General features: G+C 55.8%; 2 protein-coding genes across 2 annotated transcripts in view; one reads left to right on the forward strand and one right to left on the reverse strand.

Moving 5' to 3' along the window:
• HADHA (hydroxyacyl-CoA dehydrogenase trifunctional multienzyme complex subunit alpha) overlaps window positions 1-608 on the forward strand; it is a 47,863-nt gene extending 47,255 nt beyond the window's left edge. The window contains exon 20 of the mRNA XM_059079197.2: window positions 78-608. Coding sequence (XP_058935180.1) covers window positions 78-223 — 146 coding nt within the window. The 3' untranslated portion in view covers window positions 224-608. The remainder of the gene's footprint in view (window positions 1-77) is intronic.
• A 1,272-nt stretch (window positions 609-1,880) lies between these two features.
• GAREM2 (GRB2 associated regulator of MAPK1 subtype 2) lies at window positions 1,881-16,580 on the reverse strand. The gene is made up of 6 exons (XM_059079194.2): window positions 16,397-16,580; window positions 13,262-13,402; window positions 7,723-7,853; window positions 5,950-6,999; window positions 4,812-4,981; window positions 1,881-4,304 (listed from the first exon to the last, which is right to left on the reverse strand). The coding sequence occupies exons 1-6, from the start codon at window positions 16,506-16,508 to the stop codon at window positions 3,281-3,283; spliced, it is 2,628 nt and encodes an 875-aa protein (XP_058935177.1). The 5' UTR covers window positions 16,509-16,580; the 3' UTR covers window positions 1,881-3,280.
• Between the last annotated feature and the right edge of the window lie 6,509 nt (window positions 16,581-23,089).

Genomic DNA, 23,089 nt, shown 5'->3' on the forward strand with positions numbered 1-23,089 from the left:
AAGTCAGGAAGGTAGCTTGCTTCATCCCGGAGCTCGTTTCACTTCTCCTTCGACAACGTCCTGTTTTCTCCTTTCAGGGCCCTTCCGCTTTGTGGATCTGTACGGCGCTCAGAAGATAGTGGACCGGCTCCGGAAGTACGAGGCTGCCTATGGAAAACAGTTCACCCCGTGCCAGCTGCTTATGGACCACGCCAGCAGCCCTAACAAGAAGTTCTACCAGTGAGCGGGCCCTGAACCCTGCTCACTCACCCACTAACGCCGACCGCGGTAGCGCTGGTTCTCGACGGAGTGGCATCGAGGTTTATCAGAGTAACCAGAAGGAAAACAAATTCTGGCACTGGGTGTGTGCCTTGATTCAAGTGCCTTCAGCTGTGAGCATCTCTCCCTCCCAGGGAAGTCTGGCTGTGAAATAGTTTGTATTTCATGTTGGAAGGTGGAACCCTCTGTGCTCACGAATTTGTAAGTAAGCCCCGAGGCCCAGAGTAGCAGCGTCTCTGGAGCCATCCTTGCTGCCTGTTCCTCCCGGGAGACCAGTGGTGGCCAATGGTGGTAAGGGCTTCTGCACCCAGCCAAATATTTAACAATAAAAATCAAACACTTTATCAGCTTCTCTGCCTGCCTACTGCTTTCTCTTCTGTCTTTGCCCTGTGGTTTAACCCCCTTTCCTTCAAGGGCTGAGCTGGAATACAGCCCGGTGCCTCGGGGTAGGAATGTACTGGGGCAGCACCTTTAGAGAGAGGCTGTGTTGATGGAAAGTGGGATTTTATGAGCCTAAAGCCTTTTAAACCAACTGCATTGAGATGCTTTGGCTGGGCTGCTGCTTACAGTGGGGAAGAGGCCCTGGCGAAGCAGAACAGCGGGAGAGGTGTGGAGGGCCGGCGTATAAAAGAGTCCTTTCCGTTGCAGTTCTACCCAGTTCTTTTCCTGGTGTGACTCGCTCACGTGCGCACCTCAGGATGCCTGTGGAACGCTGGCATTAAGCAGAGGAGGTGACGTTTTCCCGGCCAGTGCATCCCGCGCGTCTTGGCTGCCCCAGAGCACAGAAGGTGGAAGATGCCTGCACAGTGATCACAGGCATCCCGTGTGGCCCACCGCCGTCTCCCCTCTTCTAGAGCCTCCGCGCTTCCCCCCGGCCTGCCCTCTGGTGGAAAGTTCCTACGCTTGTGTTCTGGCAGAAGCATTGCCCGGTCCAGGTAAACAGCTTCGGGCTCCTCACCGGGTCGGGCAGAAGGACCCACGCCGTGCGCGCGCGGCATCATCGTTCAAGTCCCATCACGCTGCGCAGTCTCCTCTTTGAGATGTCACCAGTTCCTCCTTTCTCTGCCCCAGTGGCGAGGACTTCAGCTATCCCCCTGGCTAGCTCTGCTACGGGGGCTGGCAGGCGGGAAGCTCGCTCAGCTCCAGCTCTACTCAGCACGCACAGTTGGTAGCTAGGAAGCCAGACTCTAAAAGCAAGGCATCTCCGAGTTGGGAGTTCTCAGGTGACCCATAGAAGGTAGAGAACTGATCCTCTACACCAAGGCCATTAACAGGCTTCTGGGGGGTGGGGTGGGGTGGGGGGGTCGGAGCAGCCTCAAGGCAGGTATTTGGACAGGGCAGGAGGTTCACCCTGGGGAGTGGCTTGGAGCTTTGAAGTATGACCTTTCCGCTTAGCAGCAGGTGTGACTCATGTTGAAACATCAGTGGGAATTGAGGGTTCTTGTAGTTGAGGGGCTGGTGAGGGGTGTTCGGAAGGGAACGAGGGCTGCTCCACCAGCTGCCTCTGAGGAACACGTGGGCCATGTACACAGTTTCCGATGTCCTCTGCTGCCCGCAGGCATACACGTTGTGCCAGTAGGTCCCCACGGCCCTCTGAAAGAACACAGCTGATGCCCAGAATTCCACCTGCACTACTCTTCAGTGGTCTAGCGTTTATTTCACCAGCCCTTGAGGATTCACTGAGTGATCGGCAAGGAAACCCAACGTCTCAGCATCCCAGTTTCTGTGCTCTTACTTCCTGACTCCCATTCCCTCGGTGCTGAGGCAGCCTGCTTACGGCGTGAGCAATAGCACGGCTTCGCTACTCTCAGATGGAAAGATGGGGTAGATATCTCGGCGAGGCAGACGAGAAGGCTGATAAGCCCTGGGCCTGACACTAGGAGAATTAGTGTGCTTCTGGTAGATGAGATGGGGAAGAGGGAGGGGGGTCGGACACAACAGCAAACATGCTCTGGGTGCTGGCAGATCACCGTGCTCGAGACACAGGGCACAAAGACCTGCTTTGAAGCAAGGGAACAAGTGCGAGAGGACTGAGCTCCAGGAGGAAAAGAGCAGGTTTTCCCAAGCCATCGTGCTTTCCCTTTCCTCCCCATCCCACCTGTGCCAGTGACAGAAAACCACGAAGGGACACCATGTGTTTGCCAGGGTCAAGTGACGGGCCAGGAGACCGATGGGAGTGATGGAAGGCCACTTGCCTCAAGAATCGGGGAGCAGCTGCCCTCAATCCACCTGCTCTTCCACAGAGTCAGAGTCTTCGTGGACTGGACCCAACAGGCAGGATGGCGGGCTGGTTGCAGTGAGCTCGCGGCAGAAGCCTGTGCGCTGGAGACATGGGGGAGCATCTGCCTCCCTAACTAGATAAGCAGGTCAAGAGCAGAGCTGTGCTCTTCCAAAGCCATCAGCCAAGAACCAGAACCCACAGGTGGAGCCTCTGAGGTGTGGTGGCACAGGCTTGTGCTTGATACACCTGTGTTCAGGGCCAGAGGCCCAACACACAGCGGAGCAGAGGGGAAAGGAGGGCATCCCCAAGATACAGAAATCGGCACCCCGACTCTGGGGCAGCTAGGCTAAAAGCCCACAGAGCACAGAGGAGAGAGGGCACTTGGGGAATTTGTGCTTAGATCATGGACCATCTTCCCTTGTCTCCAGCCTGCACCTACAAGCTATGAAGTGCGAGCTGTCAGTGGAGCTCTGCAGCAAGACAGAGGGGGCTGTTAGGCCACCGTGAAGGCCTGCTCTTGAACCCCCATGGGAATCGCAGCAATGTGCCTCCAGCCCCTTCCCCGCGTACTCTGCACACTGAAAGGCAAGAATGCGTGCAGGGCTCTGGCCCAGAGGACCCCGTTTCCACATGTGTCTCCCTGGATGCACTCTCCATGGCTGCTCAGCAGCCTCAGTCTTGGCATAGATTCTTCCTGCAGGCAGGCCCCGCCTCTGGGAGTGCCGTCACCCTGCAGACCCAGGGCTGGCCCCCCAGGGCCTCCGGGCCAAAATTCCAGTTGTGCAGCCCTGAGCTGGGAAGTCAGATCTTGGGCCGCCAGCCTTTGATGAACTGCATGATCTTCTTGACCTGCAGCTTGGTGAGGTGAAAGTCATCTGCCAAGATGTCCTCACTGAGCTGCACGAAGATGCTGCCATCAATGCGCTCTCGGGCAAAGAAGCTCACCACGTCCTCCGAGAGCCCGATGAAACGCAGACTTCGCGAGACCTCCTCCAGGGAGAGTGCAGACAGGTCAGCGGGGGGCTGCCAGGAGGAGGCATCCCGGCCGCCCCAGCCTGTGGCCCCATCCCGGGGACTGGCCGGAGGCCCTTCTAGGCGCCCCTGGGTGAGGAGGAGTCGTGCTCTGCCTGCTTCGGGACCCTGCAGGGCCACAGGGGACAGGGGGGCGGGGACCTGCCGCAGCACCAAACCTTCAGGCTCAAAGGCCTTGGGGGGTCCAAGTGGCAGAAGGCCAGGCCCAGGCGCCCTCACAGCTCTGGGCTCCTGACAGCGCAGCAGCTCCGGCTCTGGAGAACTGCCCCGGCCCAGCTCAAAGGGATCAGAGGGCTCCAGGGCCGGTGCCTGCCGCTCAGAGGAAGAGGAGGAGGAGCTGGGACAGGAGGAGGAGGCAGCAGCCGAATAGGCCTGGCCTGGAGGGCCCGGGCCCGGGGAATGAGCAGGGCTGGAGGTAGCCAGGGGACCTGAGCTGGCTGTGGGCCCAGAAGATGAGGCGGCGGAAGGGCCTGTGGGGTAGGCAGGCCCGGAAAAGGGGTTCAGAGCTCCAAGGGGAGTGAAGCGTTTCTGGGGGTAGGAGGGCTTGAATGGAGGCGGGCAGCTGTGGTAGGTCTTGACCGGGGTGTCGGCCCCCCAGAGAGAGGCAGCTCCACTGCTCAGGGGCTCTACAAGGGCCCGGGAGGCCTGGCTGGGCTGCGTCGTCGAGGGCAGGGGTCCCGGGGGTGGGCGGCTGGGGGACTCGCCCACCTTGCAGTCTCCCCAGGTGCACGGGTAGCAATAGAGGGAGTAGGTATCCGGTGACGGAGAGCCACTGCCACTGCGGGAGCCCACCCTGTGGACAAAGAGACAGACACAGATGGAAGGGTAAGCACAGCAAGAGGGAAACGCGACAGGGCCACACACGACACAGCAAACCACCGCTCCCCCAGGTCACAGAGGCCGCTGCTCCGATCTCAGCAGCGCTGGCCTGCACCCCAGCCCCCGACGCCTGAGGCCCTCTGAGATTGCCCTATTCTTTCTCCCGGCACCGCCTCCCCAGGAAAAATTAAACTAAACTGAATTACGCAGAAAATTTTCAATAGCAAGGAGCACTCCACCCTCTGGCAGATCCCACTCTGGAGGGAAACAGAACAACACTCCCAACCGACTGTCATCATTTAGAAGAGATAACTGAAGCAGGAAGCCCTGGACCCCGGGGCCCCCTCCCTCAGGTACTGCTCGGAACCTCTGAACCCCGGGCCTGAAGTCTTCCTCTTCCTCAGCACTGGCCCCCCTCCCCACCCTCCCCTGCTTCAATCCACCTGAGGAGGCCCAGGACCAAGAGAAGGAAGGGGCTCACCCATCCTGGAGGCCAGAGGAGTAGTAGGAGAGGCTGGAGCTGGGGGAGTGGACAGGCTGCAGCTTGGGGAAGCGTGGGGGCACCGGGGGACTGCCCGAGAGCCGGCCATTGGCACTGCCACCTCGGGGGGGCACAGGAGGGGCATTGAGCAGGCGGCACTCCTCCTTCACCTGCAAAGCACAGGGCCATGACGCCACCCCCAGTCCCCAGGCAGCTGGGCCAGGGCGGCGTCTGGGACTGACACTGCCCCACTTTGCCAAGAGCCTGCCTTGCCTTACACCCCAGCTCCTCACCCAGCCACCCACCCCTTCTCGTCTCTCCAGCCCGTTTCACTCATCGAGAGCCGACAACACATACACTGTCTCCTGTGGCCTTGGAAATCCATCTTGAATGTAAGAAAAAATAGAGAAGTAGATAAAAAACAATCAGTTAAGTAGACATATTCCCTCCTCAAGGAAAAGGAGAGAAATAAGAAGAAAAACGTGTAACGAGGAGAAGAAAGGGAAGGAAAAGTATCTGCCATCTGGATCGCTGCCTTATACGTCAGAACATCCATGTGACGTTCATAGGTGTTGTCCATAGTCTGTGGACAAGCTCGGTTGGAAAATTCTGTGTTAAACACAGATAAACGGGCTTCCTTCGTGCAGGACTTCTCAGAGCCTTTATTATACCAATACTCTGCGGCTCCAAAGTGAGGAGGGGGAAGGCTGGGCATCACAGGCTACATTTTCTAAACTTACTTCACCATTGAACCTTCTTTACACTGGACAACTTAAAGGACTCCTTGTTCTGTGGAACCTTCTGGGTAACACTGTTCTAGGCTCATCCCCAATTCTCTGGGGCTGGGGACCTGCTGGCATCTTTGTCCCCACAACTCCCAATGCCACCGTCCCTGGTATCCCTTCCTACAAATGCTCCTGCGTTTCTTTCCTCCTTGTTTTCTCCCCTTTCCCCACCTCGGCCACCCTCTGTCATACACTCCGGGGGCTGGAGACCGAGATGCCAAGGCTGGGGCCCAGGAGAACGAGCTTTTCGAGCCCAAACCCTGACCCCTGGCTGGCCACCCCCCTGGAGGATGGGGCCCACAGGGCTCAGAGCCCTGCCTCCCCCGCTCCTCGCCTCCACCGCGTCCACTCACCGCCTCGGATTTGGGAGGCACTGGAGGCGGGGCCGCCTCGGGCTCCAGGCGGGGCGGCCCGGCGGCCCCGAAGGAGATGAGGTCGGGCCCCGGGAGCGGCCGGGTCCTGCCCTCGGCCGCCTGGTGCGTCCACAGCTCCTCGTAGGGGATCTCGGCGGGCGGCGCGGCGGAGTCGGGCGCGCTGGCCCAGTCGGGACTCACGTACTCCTGGTCGCCGTCGCCGGGCGGGCCGGCGCCGGAGGCGGGGGCGGGGGCGCGGGCGGGCCCGAGGGCGCGCGCGGGCGCGGGCAGGCAGAGGCGCGCGCGGCGCGGGCTGGCGCAGTCTTCCGCCAGCTCGGCGGGCGCTTCGCGCACGGCGGTCGAGTACTCGTCGGGGTCGAAGCGCTCGCGGCAATAGGAGGCGCTGTCACGCACCAGGCGCTCGACACGCGGGTCCCCGGCCAGCAGGCCCTGCGGTAGCGCGAAGCGCGGCGTGTCGGTGAGCAGCAGGAAGTGCAGCGGCGCCGGGCCCTCGCGGCGCAGCGCCAGCCCCAGCACCACCGTCTTGGAGATGATGCTGACCAGCTTGTAGCAGTGGCCCTCCCGCACCGGGTGCAGGTCATAGGGGTTGCGCGGCGGCCGGCTGGGCACCAGCACGTTCACCGGGAGCCGCACGCGCTCAATGATGGCGCGCACCGTGTGCTCGCCCTCCTGCATCTGCAGCTCCAGAGGGCTGCGCGTGCTGAAGCGGCCCTGGCACTGGAAGGGCAGGCTCAGGCTCTCATTGGTGCGGTGGTTCATGCAGATGAGGCAGGGCATCTTGCCTTTGATGGGCCTGGCACCCCCGCTGCCACCCGCGGCCCCCGGGCCCCCCGGGCCGCCGCCGCCGCCGCCCACCCCAGCCAGTGCCCCGGCCCGGCCCAGCTTGCGCAGCAGAGTGGTGAAGCGTGAGCGCTCCTTGGTGGTCTTGGCGCACAGGATCTCCGCCTGGCCCATGAGAGTGAGCTCGTCGCCGGCGTGCAGCGTGAAGTTGTACACCTCACTGTCCTCGCTGAACTCGCCTGACACCACCTGGGGATCCCAGAAACGGCGGGAGGCCTTAGCCAGGGCCCCGGGAAAGCCACCGGGATGGGACCCAGGAGGACTGCGCTCCTCTTGGGGCTTTCCCAGGGCTAAGACCAGATCAAGAGCAGTGGACTGAGGACACTCCATCCTGGAGGGGCCACGTGGTGGCTGTGCAGCCTTCAGTGAGTTACCTCTCAGGGACCTTAGTTACTCTTACTTGGAAGAATTGCTGTAAGGATTAAATAAACTACATGTACAATGAAGTACTTTGAAAATATTCAGTATATGGCAACTTTTGTTATAATTTTTTACAATTAGGGCGATAACAATCCTCCACCTATTCAACAAGACTACTCTGAAGAGAAATGAATTGATGGATAAGCAGAGGGTTTATAAACAGGCAAGAACCGCCTGTACATAAGTGGGGGGCCATGTGCACTATGTGCCCCACAGCTATACTACCACCACCAGTGGCTGAGAGGATGGCTGCCCTGAAAGGCTTCCCAGTCAGGCCGTGACCCTCCACACACACTTCCTGCTTCCCCACCTTTTGCAGGAAGCTCCAGGAAGTTCATACACCTAGCCAGAGGCTTTCAAGGGGCTGCCAGAAGCCACACTGTGACACTCTTACCTCTTAGAGCTCAAAGGCCACCCTTCAACCAGGGTCAGGCTTGTCCCCGAGGATAATGGAAACCTGGGGACACCGTGCCTGGTGCAGAAAGGACTAACCTTGACACTGAAGGTGATGGCTTCCATCACAAAGATGCGATCAGGGAAGACGCTGGCCACCTCCTCCACGCTGCTGAAGTACCTCACGGGCTCCCGAACATCCCGGGCCTGCTCCAGGAGCTTGAACTTCCCTGCACAGGAAGGAATGCAGGCTGCTGCTAGGGTGGGCCTGCTTGCTGGGAGCCTAGCCTGTATCCGGAGAGGCCTCACTGTCCCTGCTTCTTGTTCCACTCATCTCAGCCAGCCTCTCTGGAACTCAGGTGGTCAGAAGGGCACGTGTGCATTAGTGGAAGGAGCTGGTCAGCTGATTCCAGCCTCAGCAGGGAGGTGAGCACAGATTCCTAACAACTAGAGCCCAGCCCTTACCCAGTGGACAGCTTGTGGGTGTGCGGTAAGGCTAGCAGCTGCCTGCCCAGAGAAACCCAAGTGCAAACTGGCCCCCAAACACTTGGACACAGAGCTATCCTCGGACCAAGCATTAGTGTGGCATTGGGTATGCTGATCCCTAGCTTGGTCTCAGCCCCACTCTGATTTGCTATGACCCTAGACAAATCCCTTCCCTTCTCTGGGGCTTTGAGTCCTCAGCTGAGGAAGCTGGAGCAGATGCTCTTGGGCCCCACCTGGATCTGGCATTCTATGTATCTGGGTTGGATTGCTAACCCACACTGATGCAATGGGCAGACCAGGGGCCCAGCCCCAGTCTTCGGAGATCCAGGGAGAGCAACTCTCACTCCTAATCTGTTCCCAAATCCTCCTCTGATCCAACATCCAGCCCCACTGTCCCAGAGGCCTCTGATCTGAGCCCAGCAAAGCCTCCTCCCTCGGATGAGGTCTTCCCAACCTGCAGTCCAGGGCTGTGTTTGGCTGGCTCAGCAGATGCCCCCAGCAGACACAGACTTTAAAGAATGATCGGGCTTCCCTGGTGGCGCAGTGGTTGAGAATCCGCCTGCCGATGCAGGGGACACGGGTTTGTGCCCCGGTCCGGGAAGATCCCACATGCCGCAGAGCGGCTGGGCCCCTGAGCCTGTGCGTCCGGAGCCTATGATCCGCAAAGGGAGAGGCCACGACAGTGAGAGGCCCGCGTACCACCAAAAAAAAAAAAAAAAAAGAATGATGATAATCCGTAAAGTTGACACCCCTCTGTGTAAACTGTCTAACCTCACTGGCCACACACCTTTTATGTGCCCACCTGTGTGAGCACAAAGACAGGCTGTGAACCACGCTGGCATCTGGACGGATGGCCTCTTCTTAGCCCTTACACAAAAGGAAGAGAGTCTCATATAAGCTGAGAGAAGACAAGGTGACTCTAGCTTCTGCAGTGTTTCTGGTGGTGGCTGCAGTCATAGTCCATTCATTTATTCATTCCACAAACATTTGTGGAGTACCCACTATGTGCCAGACACTAGCCTTGCCCCGACAGGGGGTGCAAATCTGGGTAAGACAGTCTGCCCGCATGGGAATCCAGATATAGTGTGTGACGGCAGGATGTGACAAATGCTACACCAGACTCATGACTAAAGAGTGAGAAGACCACTGAGTTGGGGGAAATCTGCCTGGCAGTCTGAGGGGATCATAAGAATGAAAAGAGTTTTACGGAATGGACATTCTACATGGAAGAAATAGCGTGAGCAAAGACACGGAGTCACGGAAGCAGACTGCCTGCCCGAAGTGGTGAGTGCCTGGAGGGCAGGACTTGAGCGGGGTGATGACAGGGGTGAAGCAGACAGCAACTGGGTTATGAAAGGCTCTGAATGACATATGGTAGGGATTTATTCTGTAAGAATGAAACCCCCTGGAGTGTTCTGAGCAAGGAAAGACCGAGATCAAAGTTGAACTCTATAAAGATAACAGGGACACCATTCAGGTAAATAACTTAGTAATGAGTTCTGGAAAAGAGCCAGGGCAGCAACTGAGGGAATAGCAAAACTGAGCAGACCAAGAGGTACTTTCGAGGTAGGGAGCCTCATCAGACTGGTGAGTAGGTGGTGGAGGAAGGGACTCAGGTCACCAGCCTGGTCAGAAATGGAGACGGCACAGCTGTTAACCAAAACTGGGACCCTGGAAGGAACGAGTTGCGGAGCACCGGCCAAACTGGGGAGGCCAAATGAGGCCCTGCAGGGGCTGTTCCTAGGGCAGGCGAGCGTGTGGGTGCAGCGCTTGAGGATGCCTAGTCAGAAGTAACAGACAGAAGGTCACCAGCCCACAGGAGGCAGTGTCAGCTGTGGAGCAGGCAAGATAGCTCAGGAAAGAGGAAGAACAGAGTATCTTGACCCTTTGGGGACCCTCTTCCCAGAGAAATCCCACAGTGTACCCCTAGCAGGAACACACAAAAAAGCATTTTGTATATAGTACAGGGGGGTGGTTCTTGGAGCCCCCAAAGCCCAACCAGAAACCCGGATTGAGACACGCACTCCGTAATGCAGAGTATGAAGAGCAGAGGGCCAGGGGCAGAGCCTGCAGCATCAACATCTATGAGCAGGAAAAGTGATAACCAAGAAATAGAGGGGGAAATGCCCAGGAGAGAGCTGGAGGGAACATACCCCACATCCCATCCCCCATCCTTCCCCAACCACTCTGAGACCCTGGTAGGAAGAGGCTTCGGATGAGCCACAGCCCTAGAGGACAGCAGGGATAAACTGGGGAGGGGACCTAGCAAGGAACAGTGATCTGCAGGTCAGAAAGCAGGAGTCACAGGTCTGCTACCATCCAAGAAAAGTAGCCCCCATCCCTCACCCAGTCGCCTCCCCCATGTCCACACACAAACCCCCCAACCCCAAGCAGCCAGGCAGGGAGATGTGCCCACTGCCCCCTGTGGGGAGAGCTGGAGCCAAGTCAGGGCTAGAGCCGGGGGGAGGGTGCGGCAGGGAAGATCGATGTAACCATGGTAGCCGGCACCGCCCCCTCCGCCGCAGCCCGAGCCCAGCCCGGTCATCACCGCGGGGAGGAAGGAAGGTAGACCTCCCGGGGGTGATGCTCTGGCCCCTGGAAGCCTTTTCCTCCCTCTGCAGCCCCACTGGGGGCAGCTTCCTCTCCTGCCTCCCCCTCCATAAGACCCGAGGTCCCCTGCGGCTCTAGGGACCTGCCCCACCCTGACCTGCCCCTCCTCCCTGTCCGTGATTCCCAGAGCACGGTTACGCAGCAGCCCCGACCGTCCCTTCCAGCCTGAAGCAGGGTCTTGTTTGTCACCCCTCCCTGCCAGCACCTGACCCGTAACAAACGCTCCATAAAGAATGGTGGGTAAATGCACAGACTTGGGAGTCGGACAGACCTGGCTGAATCCCAGCTCTGCCAGCTACCACCTGTGTGGCCTTGAGCAAATTATTTAATCCCCATGGGCTTCTGTTTTCCCATCTGTAAAGTGGAAGCATACTACTTGGCTCAAGGGACGCATCTGCCCGGTGCTCCGCAGGGTCCGCGGCCTGCGCCGGGAGAGGCACCGCGCAGAGGGCAAGGCGGGGAGTTGGCGGGGCGCGGGGGGGGTCGTCCCGGAGGAGTCCGGTCTCCCCGCCTCCCCGGGCGGTGGGCCTTGGCCTGGAGACCCGGCTCTCCAGCAGCGGCCCCCACGCCACTCGCTGCAGGGCATCAGGGCATCGCCCTGAGCCCTCCTCCCCTCTCCCTCCACCGCCTCCCGCCGCCGGCTGCCTCCCGCCGACTCTCTCCGCGGTCCGCCCCGCCCGCCTGCCCGCGCAAGCAATTATTAATTCATTAGGAGGAACCAGCTCGGAGCTGTGCACTCAGAGCTTCCTCATTAACCCGCCGGCGGCCCAGCCCCTCCCCCTCCTAGGGGGGGGCCTCGGCCACCCAGCCCCCATCCAGGCGGGGCCGAGCGGCCCACGAGCGGCCCACCGGAAAGATGGAGCTGGGGATGCGACACCTCGGCAGCCAGCTGTCACCCGCCGTACACAAGGGCACCGAAAGAGATGGGGGGGAAAGGGCCAGGAGCTCCGTGAACCCAGAGTTTCCCAGGAGGCTCTGTACCTAGGTTTCCCGGATTTTTAATGACACAACCGAAATGGCGCAGTAAGTCATATTTCTGTCAGTGAAGGCTTTTTCCAATCTTTGCTTTTTTTTTTTTTTTTTTTGCATTGAACCTGTGCCCCCATTAGTGCAAGCGCCAAGTCTTCACCACTGGACCGCCAGGGAAGTCCCCCAATCTTTGCTTTTTTTTTTTATCCCAAGAAGAAGACCTGGGACCTCTCCCTGGACCAAGGCCAGATACCCAGGCTGGGAAGTTTCTAGCCTGGGCAGGCCTCCCCAAGGGCTCCAGGCCAGGTCAGAAAGACACTTGTGACAGTTTCCTCATGTTTAAAATGGGCCGCACAGGGCGCTGTAAAGAGCAGGAGCCCAGTAAAGGGTTTAGTCCTGTCCCACTGACTCCGGGGAGACCCAGGCAGTGCCAGAAGGGGAACAGCATACCTGTGAGGAAGGGACGGTGAGCCTTCCCAGCTCAAAGCATCCCGGCCTTTGCTGGGGGGTGGGCAGCAGTTAAACACAGGGCTGGGCTAACTACTAACTCCTGGAGCTCGACGAGACTCCCTCACGGGGTCGCTGTGAGCATGCCAAGGCAACGACGCTCTGCCCAGTGTCTGAAATGCAGTGCGCGTTTAACGTGCCGGAGCTGTGGGATCCTGGGCTCACATGGGGGCATCTCTGGCATGGGGCCACGGGACTCACATCCCTCCCACACAGGGGACAACAGCCCTGCATTCCTGAGGTGGCAGCAAGCAAGAGCCCAGGAGTCAAGACACCTGGGTGCTAGCCCTGGCTCTGCTGATTACTAGCTGTGTGACCCTGGGCAAGTCACTTCCCTTCTTAGGCCCTCCGTTTCACTGTGTGTAAAACGAAAGGGCTGTACTTTCTTTTTTTAGCAGCAGAATCCTCTCTTCAAACAAAACCTTTAGGACATCAGCATCATATATATAACAGATAAAATTAGAAATTCATTGCAGAATCTTATCTAAAAGCCTACAATTTTAACATTCACTTAAATCAATCAGTGAAAACAATAAGTTTAACACAAAAATTGGGAAACACAGGATTAGAGCAGGCAGATGCAGCCACATAATCAGCCTGAGCCTCCGTCTGTTTTTGAAGTCTTTTGGTTGCACGGTACTGAGAGGATCCTAGCAGGAGATATGCCCTTTGAGGGTCGGTGCAAAAAGTGTTAATGAGGCAGAGGTACCACCGGTATGTAATGGTACATGCTGAAGGTCTCTAGTCAGGGTTAAGGTTTGATTTGTAGCAGTTTAAGGGTGCGGGTACTTTTTTAAAAAACATTAGTTTCAAATCTATTTTAAAATAAAATGGGAATCAAAGGTTTGCAACCAGAAACCCAGGGCTCCACAAAACAGTATGAAAACCACTGGGCCCTAACTCTAACCCTAACCCTAATCACCACCCTGCCAGCCATGACCTTGCTCACCCCTGTGGCTCTAAGGAAAAGCCAGTCACCAACAGTTTCCTCCAAGACCTCCCCACCCCTACCCCCCTGCCTACACCTCCCACCGGCTCTGTGCCATCTGTCCCTGGCTGGGCACACCTGGGTACTGCAGGGGGATGTCAATCTTGGGCCCGATGACATAGTGACCCTCCTCCAGGGTGTGGGCTGTCACCGTTGTCCACTGGCGGCAGGAGTGAATGAGCAGGATGTCTCGCTCACTGACGCCCTCGGCATACTCCCCTGAGAGGGGAAAGGAGGTAGGGGAGGAAGGACAGAAAAGAGAACGTTAGGAGGGGCGGGAAGAATAGGCAGGGTGATCTCCCCACCGAGAGTCCCCCGGGGCAGCTCCCCATGATCCCGGTCCAGAGCAGCAACGCTCAAGGGACAGGCAGGCTGCCAGCTGCGACCTAGGGGCTGAATCAGGCCCCCTCTCTCAGGGCTCAGGCTCCCGATGGGGCCCCAGCAACCGGCCCAGCCTCCGTCCTGCATTCGTCATTCGATTGGACTGCCTGCTGTCCCAGGCCCTGTGCTGGAGCCAGGGGCTCCCAGCGGATGGGCCCAGCCTCTGCCCTCCAGGAGCCCTTAGGCCCAGGGGGAGGTGGGAAGAGATGTGAACAGAGAATACAGGCCAAGTCTGAGGCGCTGAATGGAGGCTGTCCGAGTTCTCACAGAAGGGGCAGTAAACTAGCTGAGGGGGCGTGTGGGGCAGGAGAGAGGATGGGAGACAGTGCTGAGCAGCAGACACTTGAGCTGGGCCTCAGAACCACCTGAACCGAGACCAGCAGAATTCTCAGCCCCAGAGTCGGCTCCTAGGCCAGGAAAGGAGGGCCTTGGTGGGGCACAGAGAGGGCCGAGAAGGGGCCGTCCATGGTGAACCCCAGAGCTATGGGTCACTCGGGTCAGGAGAACGGCAGGGCTTACAGAAGCTGATTCCTGGCTCTCTTTGGGCTCTCTTTTCACCCACTGCCACAGACAGTCTCCTGCACACAAGGGACCTCAAAGGAGAGAGGAGAAAGTCTCAGATACCCCCTGATCCCACCTCAGAGAAGCTGCTTCTTGGCTCTCCCTCCCTCGGCCCTTCATCCCCTCCAGTCTTTGGAACACAGTGATGAAGGCCAGAGGAAGGGGGTGGATTTAGAAGAGTGATGGGGGCTAGTCCTGTGAGAAGCTGCACGGGGGCCAAGCCGTCAGGCCCCAGAGGCTCCAACCCCAGCACCGGTTTCCAGGAGAGCAGAGGGCTGGCCCAGCTTCCAGGAGGCCTTTGAGCCGTCTCCTGGTTGCAGCTGGTGAGTAGGGTGGCTGTGAGGGATGCCTCCTTCCCAGCCCCCTCAGACGCAACTTAATAAATTTCTGCCACCCAACCAAATGGGAAATGGTTTACTCTGATGGCTGGGGACTCCCTGAAGTGTGTGCATTTGATGGGGGGAGGGGGATGTGTTCAGGACCTGCAGGAAGGGCCTGGCTTCCACCCTGTGTATGGGGGCGGGGGGAAGGGGGGAGCCTTTCTCCTCAATTCCTCACCTGAGGCAGAGGAGGCTTTCCTACTCTGTAACCTCCTCTTAGAGCGCTCCTAAGCCCCAGGCTGCCCTTCCAAGGGATGCAGGCCACCGTCACACGGGACACACACCAACAACCACGGGTCATGGTCACCAGTAGTTGAGCCAGCACAGCCACCTGGCCCACAGTGACAGGGGCTTGCTTATCACCCCAATGACACAACTCAGTCCCATGGTCCCACTAAGGGGGCCCTCCCAAATGCACAGGCACACAGGGACCTTCAAGACTTCAAGACGTACTTTTGATCACATATTCACACTCACAGTTTCGATCACATAAGGTGACCACAGCCATAGCCACCATTGTCACAGAAAGACACCAGGTAACTGGGCCATCACACCAGTTGCTCGTTCCCTCATTCATTTACTCCTTCCATCTTTGTCAGGCAGGATGCCCCAGCTCAAGGAGCCCGCAGCCCAGTAGAAACTGACCATTACAACGGGTTACAGTAGGAGGCAAGACAAGGGTGCCAGAGGTGTCAGGGAGCCCAAAGGAGGCCTGACAGATTGAGGAACTCAACAAGGACCCCCGCCCCTGGGGTGGGGGAGATGCCAGAGAGGACGTGTGGGAAGTGGCCAGGCACAATCTAGGGCCAGCATATTCCATTCACACGCAGACACACACACAGCCTTGCTGTTGACATGGGCAGTCTCGGCATCACACGCCGACGATCCGGAAAACAAGACGTTGGACTGCCGGGCAACCCTGCCCGACGGCCCAGGCATAGACGCTCTCACCGAGCCCGCTCCTGGGACACGGTGACGCGCACTGTGCCCACTCCTCGCCGCCGCCGCGGGTAGGAGGGGTGGCTGCTGGCCCCGCGGAGGGGAGAGGAGAGGAGCCTGTGGCCGCGGGCTCCATTAGCATTCAGGGAAGCGAGTGTGCCAACGCGGGCCAAACCCCTATTCTTCTCACACACAAAACCCCCGGCCTGGCTGCCAGCCCCGGCTCCTGCCCCTCCCCCAGCCAAGCAGCCCCTCTTCCCCCAAACGGTCCACTTGCTCGGCGCAGCCTCCGGGCGCCCCTCTCGGGCCCGCAAGCATCAGCAGAGTAGCCCGGGCCCCCGGGCCCCAAGGAGAAGTGAGGCAAGATGTGGGGAGGTCCGGGGGCTCGGGGGCCCGCCCGGCGGGAGGACTCGCTCACTCAGGCCCAGAGGTAGTCTGCCGGCCCCCGGGGACCGGAGGCTGCTCCCCAGGCCGCGAAAGGAGGGTGCGAGAAGGGTCCCAAGAGGGACAGAGCGGGGCTGGGGGGCGGCAGCGGTGGGAAGACAGAGTCCGAGGCCCAAGGGATACGGGAGGATCGAGGTGAGAGGCCGGAGACAAAAGGATGGAGGGGGGCGCGGCCCGGGCGGGGGTCTGAGGGCGGCGAGGGAAGGGGGTGCACCGACGGGGCGGACTTGGCGGCTCCGCCGCGCTCCGGGCTCCAGCTGGGCCGGAGAACTCTGTCCCGGGCCCGGCCCCAGTCCCTGTCCCAGGTTTCTGTCCCTGTGCCCGTCCGTGGGGCCCAGAAGGAGGCGGCCCCTCGGTTCGTGGGCCCCGGCTCTCCTGGGAGGCGCTCCGGGAGCAGCGCGGTGCCCGTGCCGAGGAGCGGGAGGGCAGGGGCCGCATCCTCATGGGCCCGGGAGAGTCCCCGATGGCCCCGTGGCCCCCCAGTCGCCCTTCCCAACACCCCCGGTACCTGGCCCGAGGCAGGCAAGCGTGGGCAAGCGGCAGCGGCTGACGATGAGGTCGAGCGGGAAGGCGCCCATGCTCCAGCGCAGGCCCGCCAGCCCGGCCGCCAACTTCTCCATGGCATGGGCGTCCCCGGGGCCGCCGTCCCGGGGCCCCGACGGCCAGTCCCGCGCGGCCCGGGCTTCCGCGCCCGCCGCCACCTCCTGGGGCCGCCGCGGCGCTCCCCGCCTGGCGGCCCGGCCGGTGCTGCGGGCGTCACGTGGCCGGCCTCCCAGCGGGGCGCCGGCCCCCGCCCCCCGCCCCTCGCCCCACCCCCCGGCTGGCGCCCGCAGCCGCCGCCAAGGCCCGCCTCCCCGCCCGCCCGGCTCGCCCGCCCCATCCCCGAGCGTCCAGGTGACAGCCGGGGACCGAGACCCCCGGCGGGCGCCAGGAAGGAAGACGTGGACGCGAAGCGGCATCCGCCGTGTCGGTGGTGGGGGTCGGCCCCCCCTTCCCCGACGAGCGTGTTCGGATCCCCCTTTCCTCGCCCGCTGATGCCCCGGCCTCCGGGAATCGCCTCCGGTCCCGCTCGGGGTCCTACTTCACTTCCCAAAGCTTCTGCCGCCGCGATCCCAGCAGCGCTTGCTGCCTCTAGGACGTATATCACCTCCAGCTTCACACATCCTGGCGAGGCCGCCTAATTAACCCCATTTTACTGATGAGCAGACAGACTCAGAGAGGTCAAGTAGCAGCTTGACTTGAAGCTCGTTTAACTGCAAATCCCACTGCCTTCCCAGCTTGTCACCGAAGCTTAATACCGCCCCCTCCGCCCCCACTTTCCAAGTTCCGGGTGCCTTCTTACCGATTGCCGCCAGTCCGTGAGCCAGATAGCTCCATCATAGACATAGGCTGGTGCTGAAAGGGTTCCATGGACTCCCGTCCTCAGCCTCGGTACCCCAGAGAGATCCCCCTCAACACACACACACAAACGCTCTCTTCGGAGATGACTGACACCCCACATCAGGTGACCTGAACCCCAAGAGAAACGGCACCAGATAAGATGCACACAACTAACTTCTCAGAGGAAGAGACATTTCAGATCACTGTTCAATCTCCATCTTTTGCAGAGGAAAGAAACAGAGACTCCAAGAGCAGAAATGCTTTGCTCCAAGGTCACACAGCAGGAAAGAAGCAGAGCTGTGACTGGAAGGCAGTTTGTCATCCAAGCTGGGACACTTTTGAGAGTGCAGGAGGTGCTAACAGGGATAGGTTTATAGGCATAAACCAGGGCAGAGGGTGTAAACCAGGACCAGACCATTCGGTCACCCTACCTCTGAGAGAGGCTTCTGAGCCCTGATGTAGACGCCACGTCTGCAGCTTCGAGTCCTCAGTATTGCTGGTTCACCTCAGCTCTAGACCTCAGTTTCCAGCTGAGCCCCTCTATCCCCACCGAGGCATTCACAGGTATTCCATTTCAACAATCACACTTGAACCCAGTCCTCTTTCATTATCTCTCCCAGCTAAGGACATCACCTTTCACCTGGCCCCCAACCTGGAACTCTTCTTAATCCTTACATGCAACTGGTCACCAAGTGCTGGCAATTCTGCTTCTGCCGTTTGTCGTGTGGCCCTTCCTCCTCTCCAACCCTGCTGTCTCAGCCAGACTTCAGTTCCTCCTCTGATCTCTCCTCCAGGCCACACTTCATATTTCATACCAGAATCCGTGTAACTCTGGATTTTGGCTGAGTCAGGGACCACACAGGTGTGAGAAATCAAGCAGAGCTACCTAACTGGTTGGACCCACCCCCTAATTGTTGTAGAATGTTCCAGAGCCTTTCTAGGGATTTTTAACTGGTGGCAAATCTCCAGGGACTTCTATGTGCACATACATACATCCCTTGATTTGTTCAGGGCTCAAGAGCCGTGTAGGAAGGAAGTCAGCTTCACTTTGAGGCAGAACCGCTTAGATCTTTCCTTGGGCTGAGATTGCTGGAAGACAGCTGGCAGCGCGGAGAGCACAAGAAGCAGCCCGAGGGAGGAGGATGCTTAACGGCGAGGCCAGAGGGAGCAGCTGGGTCTGGAAGTGAGAGAGCTGGGGGCCTAGGTGATGTGTGAGGCTGTGCCTGAGCCTCTGGGGGAGTCTGTGTGGGGGACAGAGAGGGCTGAGGAGTGGGGTCACTGGCATCCCAGCTGCTCTGCTGTGGGTTCCCCCTCTAAAGGGCTGGTGGTGACAAGTAGAAGGGAAGACATACAAGAGGTTAGTGGTCTGAAGGAGGAGGCAGGGAGGGGGGCACGGCCCTGGCAGAGGCCCACTGTTTGTCCAGAGGCCAGGCTGTGGCAGAGGTTGGCCAAGCTGCCCGTGAGTGGGCGGAGTGGTCAATGGAGTAGAAAGATGGTGGAAGTGGCCAGCAGCAGCTCAGGTTATGTGTAAAACAAACCCACTCCACCCCACCTAGAAGGACGGATGGCCTTCTCTGAGCCCATGAACTGCGGGAGGCCAGAAAACATTTGGATAAGCACCTCTGAAAATTCTAGGAAATGTTGTATCCAATTTTTCTTTCAGAAAATTCTAAATGTAAACTAGAGATAAAAGTATTACGAATCCCCCTGTACTCATCTCCCAGCTTCAGCACTTACCAGCCCACGGCTGATCTTATTTCTGTTTATTTCCCCTCCTTATAGAATTTTTTTTTTAAAACAGCTTTATTGAGTTATAATTCACATACTATACAATCCATCCATTTAAAATGTACAATTTCGGGGCTTCCCTGGTGGCGCAGTGGTTGGGAGTCCGCCTGCCGATGCAGGGGACGCGGGTTCGTGCCCCGGTCCGGGAGGATCCCACGTGCCGCGGAGCGGCTGGGCCCGTGAGCCATGACCGCTGAGCCTGCGCGTCCGGAGCCTGTGCTCCGCAACGGGAGAGGCCACGACAGTGAGAGACCCGCGTACCGCAAAAAAAATAAAAAATAAAAAATAAAATGTACAATTTCGGTGTTTTTAGTATACTCACCATATTGTGCAACCATCACCATGATCTAATTTTCAAACATGTTCATCTTTCCTTAAAAGAAACCTCTACCTATTAGCTGTCAGTCCTTTCCCCAGCCCTCCTCCTATCTGTAAACCATCCCAGTCTACTTCCTGTCTCTATAAATTTGTTGATTCCATACATTTTCATACAAATAATAAAATGCGTGGTCTTCTGTGACTGGCTTCTCTCACTTAGCAGAAGTTTCAAGATTCACCCATGTTGCAGCATGTATCAGTACTTCATTATTTTTATGGCTGAATAATATTCCAGTGTGTGGATAACCACATTTTATTTATTCATTAATAAGTTGATGGACATTTGGGTTATTTCCACCTTTTTTGCCTCATGAATAATGCTGCTATGAACATTTGTGTACAAGTTTTTTTGTTTTTGTTTTATTTTTTATTTGTGGTACGTGGGCCTCTCACTGTTGTGGCCTCTCCCGTTGTGGAGCACAGGCTCCGAACGCGCAGGTTCAGCGGCCATGGCTCAAGGGCCTAGCCGCTCCCCAGCATGTGGGATCCTCTCGGACCGGGGCACGAACCCGCGTCCCCTGCATTGGCAGGCGGACCCCCCAACCACTGCGCCACCAGGGAAGCCCTGTGTACAAGTTTTTGTGTGGACATATGTTTTCACTTCTCTTCCTTGTGGTGGAATTGCTGAGTCAGATGGTAACTCTATGTTTAACATTTTGAGGAACTGCCAAACTGTTTTTCAAAGTGACTGCACCATTTAACATTACCACCAAAAATATACTGGGTTGGCCAAAAAGTCCGTTTGGATTTTTCCATTAACATCTTACGGAAAAACCCGAACGAACTTTTTAGCCAACCCAATATGAGAGTTCCAATTTCTCTGCATCCTTGCCAAAGTGTATTGTCTGTCTTTTTAAGTCTAGCCATTCTAGTGGATATGAAGTGGTATTTCATTGTGGTTTTGATTTATATTTTCCTTAATGACTAATGGTTCTGGGTAACTTTTCATGTGCTTATTGGATATTTGTATTTTCTTTGGAGAAATGATTACTCAAATCCTTTGCCTTTATTTGTCTTTTTATTGTTGAGTTGCAAACATTCTTTTTATATTCTGGATATGTCCTTTTTCAGAGATATGATTTGTGAATATTTTCTCCCATTTGATGGGTTGTCTTTTCACTTGATGATATTGTGGGCATCGCAAAAGTCTTTGCATTTGATGAAGTCCAATTTATCCATTTTTTTCTTTTGTTGCTTGTGCTTTTGGTGTCATATCTAAGAAAACATTGTCTAACTCAAGGCCACAGAGATTTATTCCTGTATTTTCTTCTAAGAATTTTTACAGTTTTAGCTCTTACATTTAGGTCTATGATCTACTTTGAGTTAATTCTTGTGTACAGTGCGAGGTAGGAGTGCAACTTCATTCTTTTGCATATGGATATCCAGGTGTCCCAACACCATTTGTTGAAAAGGTTATTCTTTCTCCCATTTAATTGTCTTGGCACCCTTGTTAAAGATCAATTGAACATACATGTCCTCATAGAACTTTGAGAAGATCTTAGATATCATATCCTCTATAAATATTTCAATATGTATCTCTAAAGATAGGAACCTTTTTTTAATAAAATTTAACTGCAGTGATATTACACAACTAACTAACAATATTTTCTTAGTATCATAAAACATGTAGTCGGTGTTCATATTTTCCCAACTGTCTTGTTGGAGAATTTATTTACAATTTATTTAAATCAATTCCCAGTAAGATCCATACATTTTTTCCTTGCAATTTATTTGTAGAAGAAATTGGACTCTTTGTCCTATAGTGTTTCTCACAGTCTAGATTTTGTTGATTCAGTCCCTGTAGGGTAATTTCATTTGTTACTTTGTCTTTTGATTTTCTCTAAATTGGTAGTAGACTGTAGGTAGTAAATCAAATTCAGGTTTGAGTTTTGCTTTCTTGGCATTACTATGTTATAGGAGGTGGTGGTCCTTCTGTCAGGAGGCACACAGTGTCAGGTTGTCTCTGTTTCGTGATGTCAGCAGCCATTGTTGATAGTTGCCTAAGTGTCACCTTCCCTTTAAAACACCGAATTTCCCAAGATAGGACTGACTCATCTTTTCTCAGTGTGCACACCACACCACTGCATAGAATGTATTGCGTTGTACTATTAAATACACCTCCCGCATTTTATCTATTCACATGTGATTCTCCACAGGGACTAATATGTATCTGGCTTACAGCAGCCATCAACAGATTAGGCAAAATGCTCCTAGAGCTGAGAGGATGACATTTGAAGTCCAATGGCTGTACCAGTGACTTAATCTCTTTACAGTGGTGGCAAGAGCCAACTGTCAGAATTTTAGGAATTTCACAAGTGGGCTATTAAACACAGCTATTAGCAAAACTTAAATTATAAAAAGTTACAGGGCTTCCCTGGTGGCGCAGTGGTTGAGAGTCCGCCTGCCGATGCGGGGGACGCGGGTTCGTGCCCCGGTCCGGGAAGATCCCACATGCGCAGAGCGGCTGGGCCCGTGAGCCATGGCCGCTGAGCCTGCGCGTCCGGAGCCTGTTGCTCCACAACAGGAGAGGCCACAACAGTGAGAGGCCAACGTACCCCCCAAATAAATAAATAAATAAAGTTACAAATAAACAACTCACATTAAACAACCATAATAAATAATTAAAACTCATTACTTCCTCATTTTATTACATTTTACTATTTTCTATGCTCTAAAGGTTATTTTTGTCTATTGTTTCTGTATGGTGGCAAAACTATATAATGGTGTGCTACTTGTTCATCTCTTCCCAACTCTGTGTTCGGTGATGTCATGTTGATAGCTTGAAATTGGCCGTAGTGGGATTATTTACACCATGGAAATTGGTAAATGCTATAAATCAGTTTTTTTTTTTTCCTAGAGAGTGGTTATAAAACATTTACCAGTACACCGTTGTCCCTCATTATTAAATGGGGATAAAAATAGTACCCACTTCATGTAAGATGTACATAAAGCACTTGGCACAGTTTCAGATACACATTTTAATAAATGGTAGTCATAAATTTTATTACTTGTATCTCATCTCATCTCTGCATTGGGGAGCTGAGGGAAGCTGTACTTTCATTAGGCATTTCTAAGGCAAATGTACTATGGAATACTACACACTCATTAAAAATTGTGCTATGAAAGTTAATAAACAGAAACCTCATTTAAAATGGAGTCGGGAGGCCAGAGGGGTAAGGTCTCATGCCCTACCATTCCACTGTCAACTGCAGACCCAACACGAAGAGATTGTACCTTTGTATCTCTAATGGGAAGAAGGTTACCACTTTACTACCTAGCAGACGGAAGAATTTCTCCCTGCCAGGAAATAGCCTAGCCATTGAGAGACTGTCACAACTCAAGCTAATGAAAAGCCACTACACTCTGAATTCCCAGTTTCCTCCGATGGACTCTTTATTTATAATAGCTCCTCCCAACTCCCCCTTCTCCTCTATAAAAGAGTTTTCTCTCCTTTGTTCTCCAGACTTGCCTGTGGTTCCCTGTAGATTGCATGTCCCAAACTGCAATTCTTTTTTTCTTTTATAAATTTATTTATTTATGTTTGGCTGTGTTGGGTCTTCATTGCTGCGCACGGGCTTTCTTTCGTTGCTGCGAGCGGGGGCTATTCTTCATTGCAGTGTGCAGGCTTCTCATTGCAGTGGCTTCTCTTGTTGCA

Source organism: Kogia breviceps, chromosome 11 (genome assembly GCF_026419965.1).
Source record: "Kogia breviceps isolate mKogBre1 chromosome 11, mKogBre1 haplotype 1, whole genome shotgun sequence".
In the NCBI taxonomy this organism is placed as follows: Eukaryota; Metazoa; Chordata; class Mammalia; order Artiodactyla; family Physeteridae; genus Kogia; species Kogia breviceps.

What these genes read in the sequence shown, in the direction of transcription:
- GAREM2 (XM_059079194.2), bottom strand. Translation starts at nt 16,508, where the DNA reads ATGGAGAAGTTGGCGGCCGGGCTGGCGGGCCTGCGCTGGAGCATGGGC. An exon ending in CATCCCCCTGCAGTACCCAG is followed by an intron (nt 7,854 to 13,261) that starts GTGTGCCCAGCC and finishes CTTCCTGTGCAG; the next exon opens with GGAAGTTCAAGCTCCTGGAG. An exon ending in TCCTCTGGCCTCCAGGATGG is followed by an intron (nt 4,305 to 4,811) that starts GTGAGCCCCTTC and finishes CTTTGTCCACAG; the next exon opens with GGTGGGCTCCCGCAGTGGCA.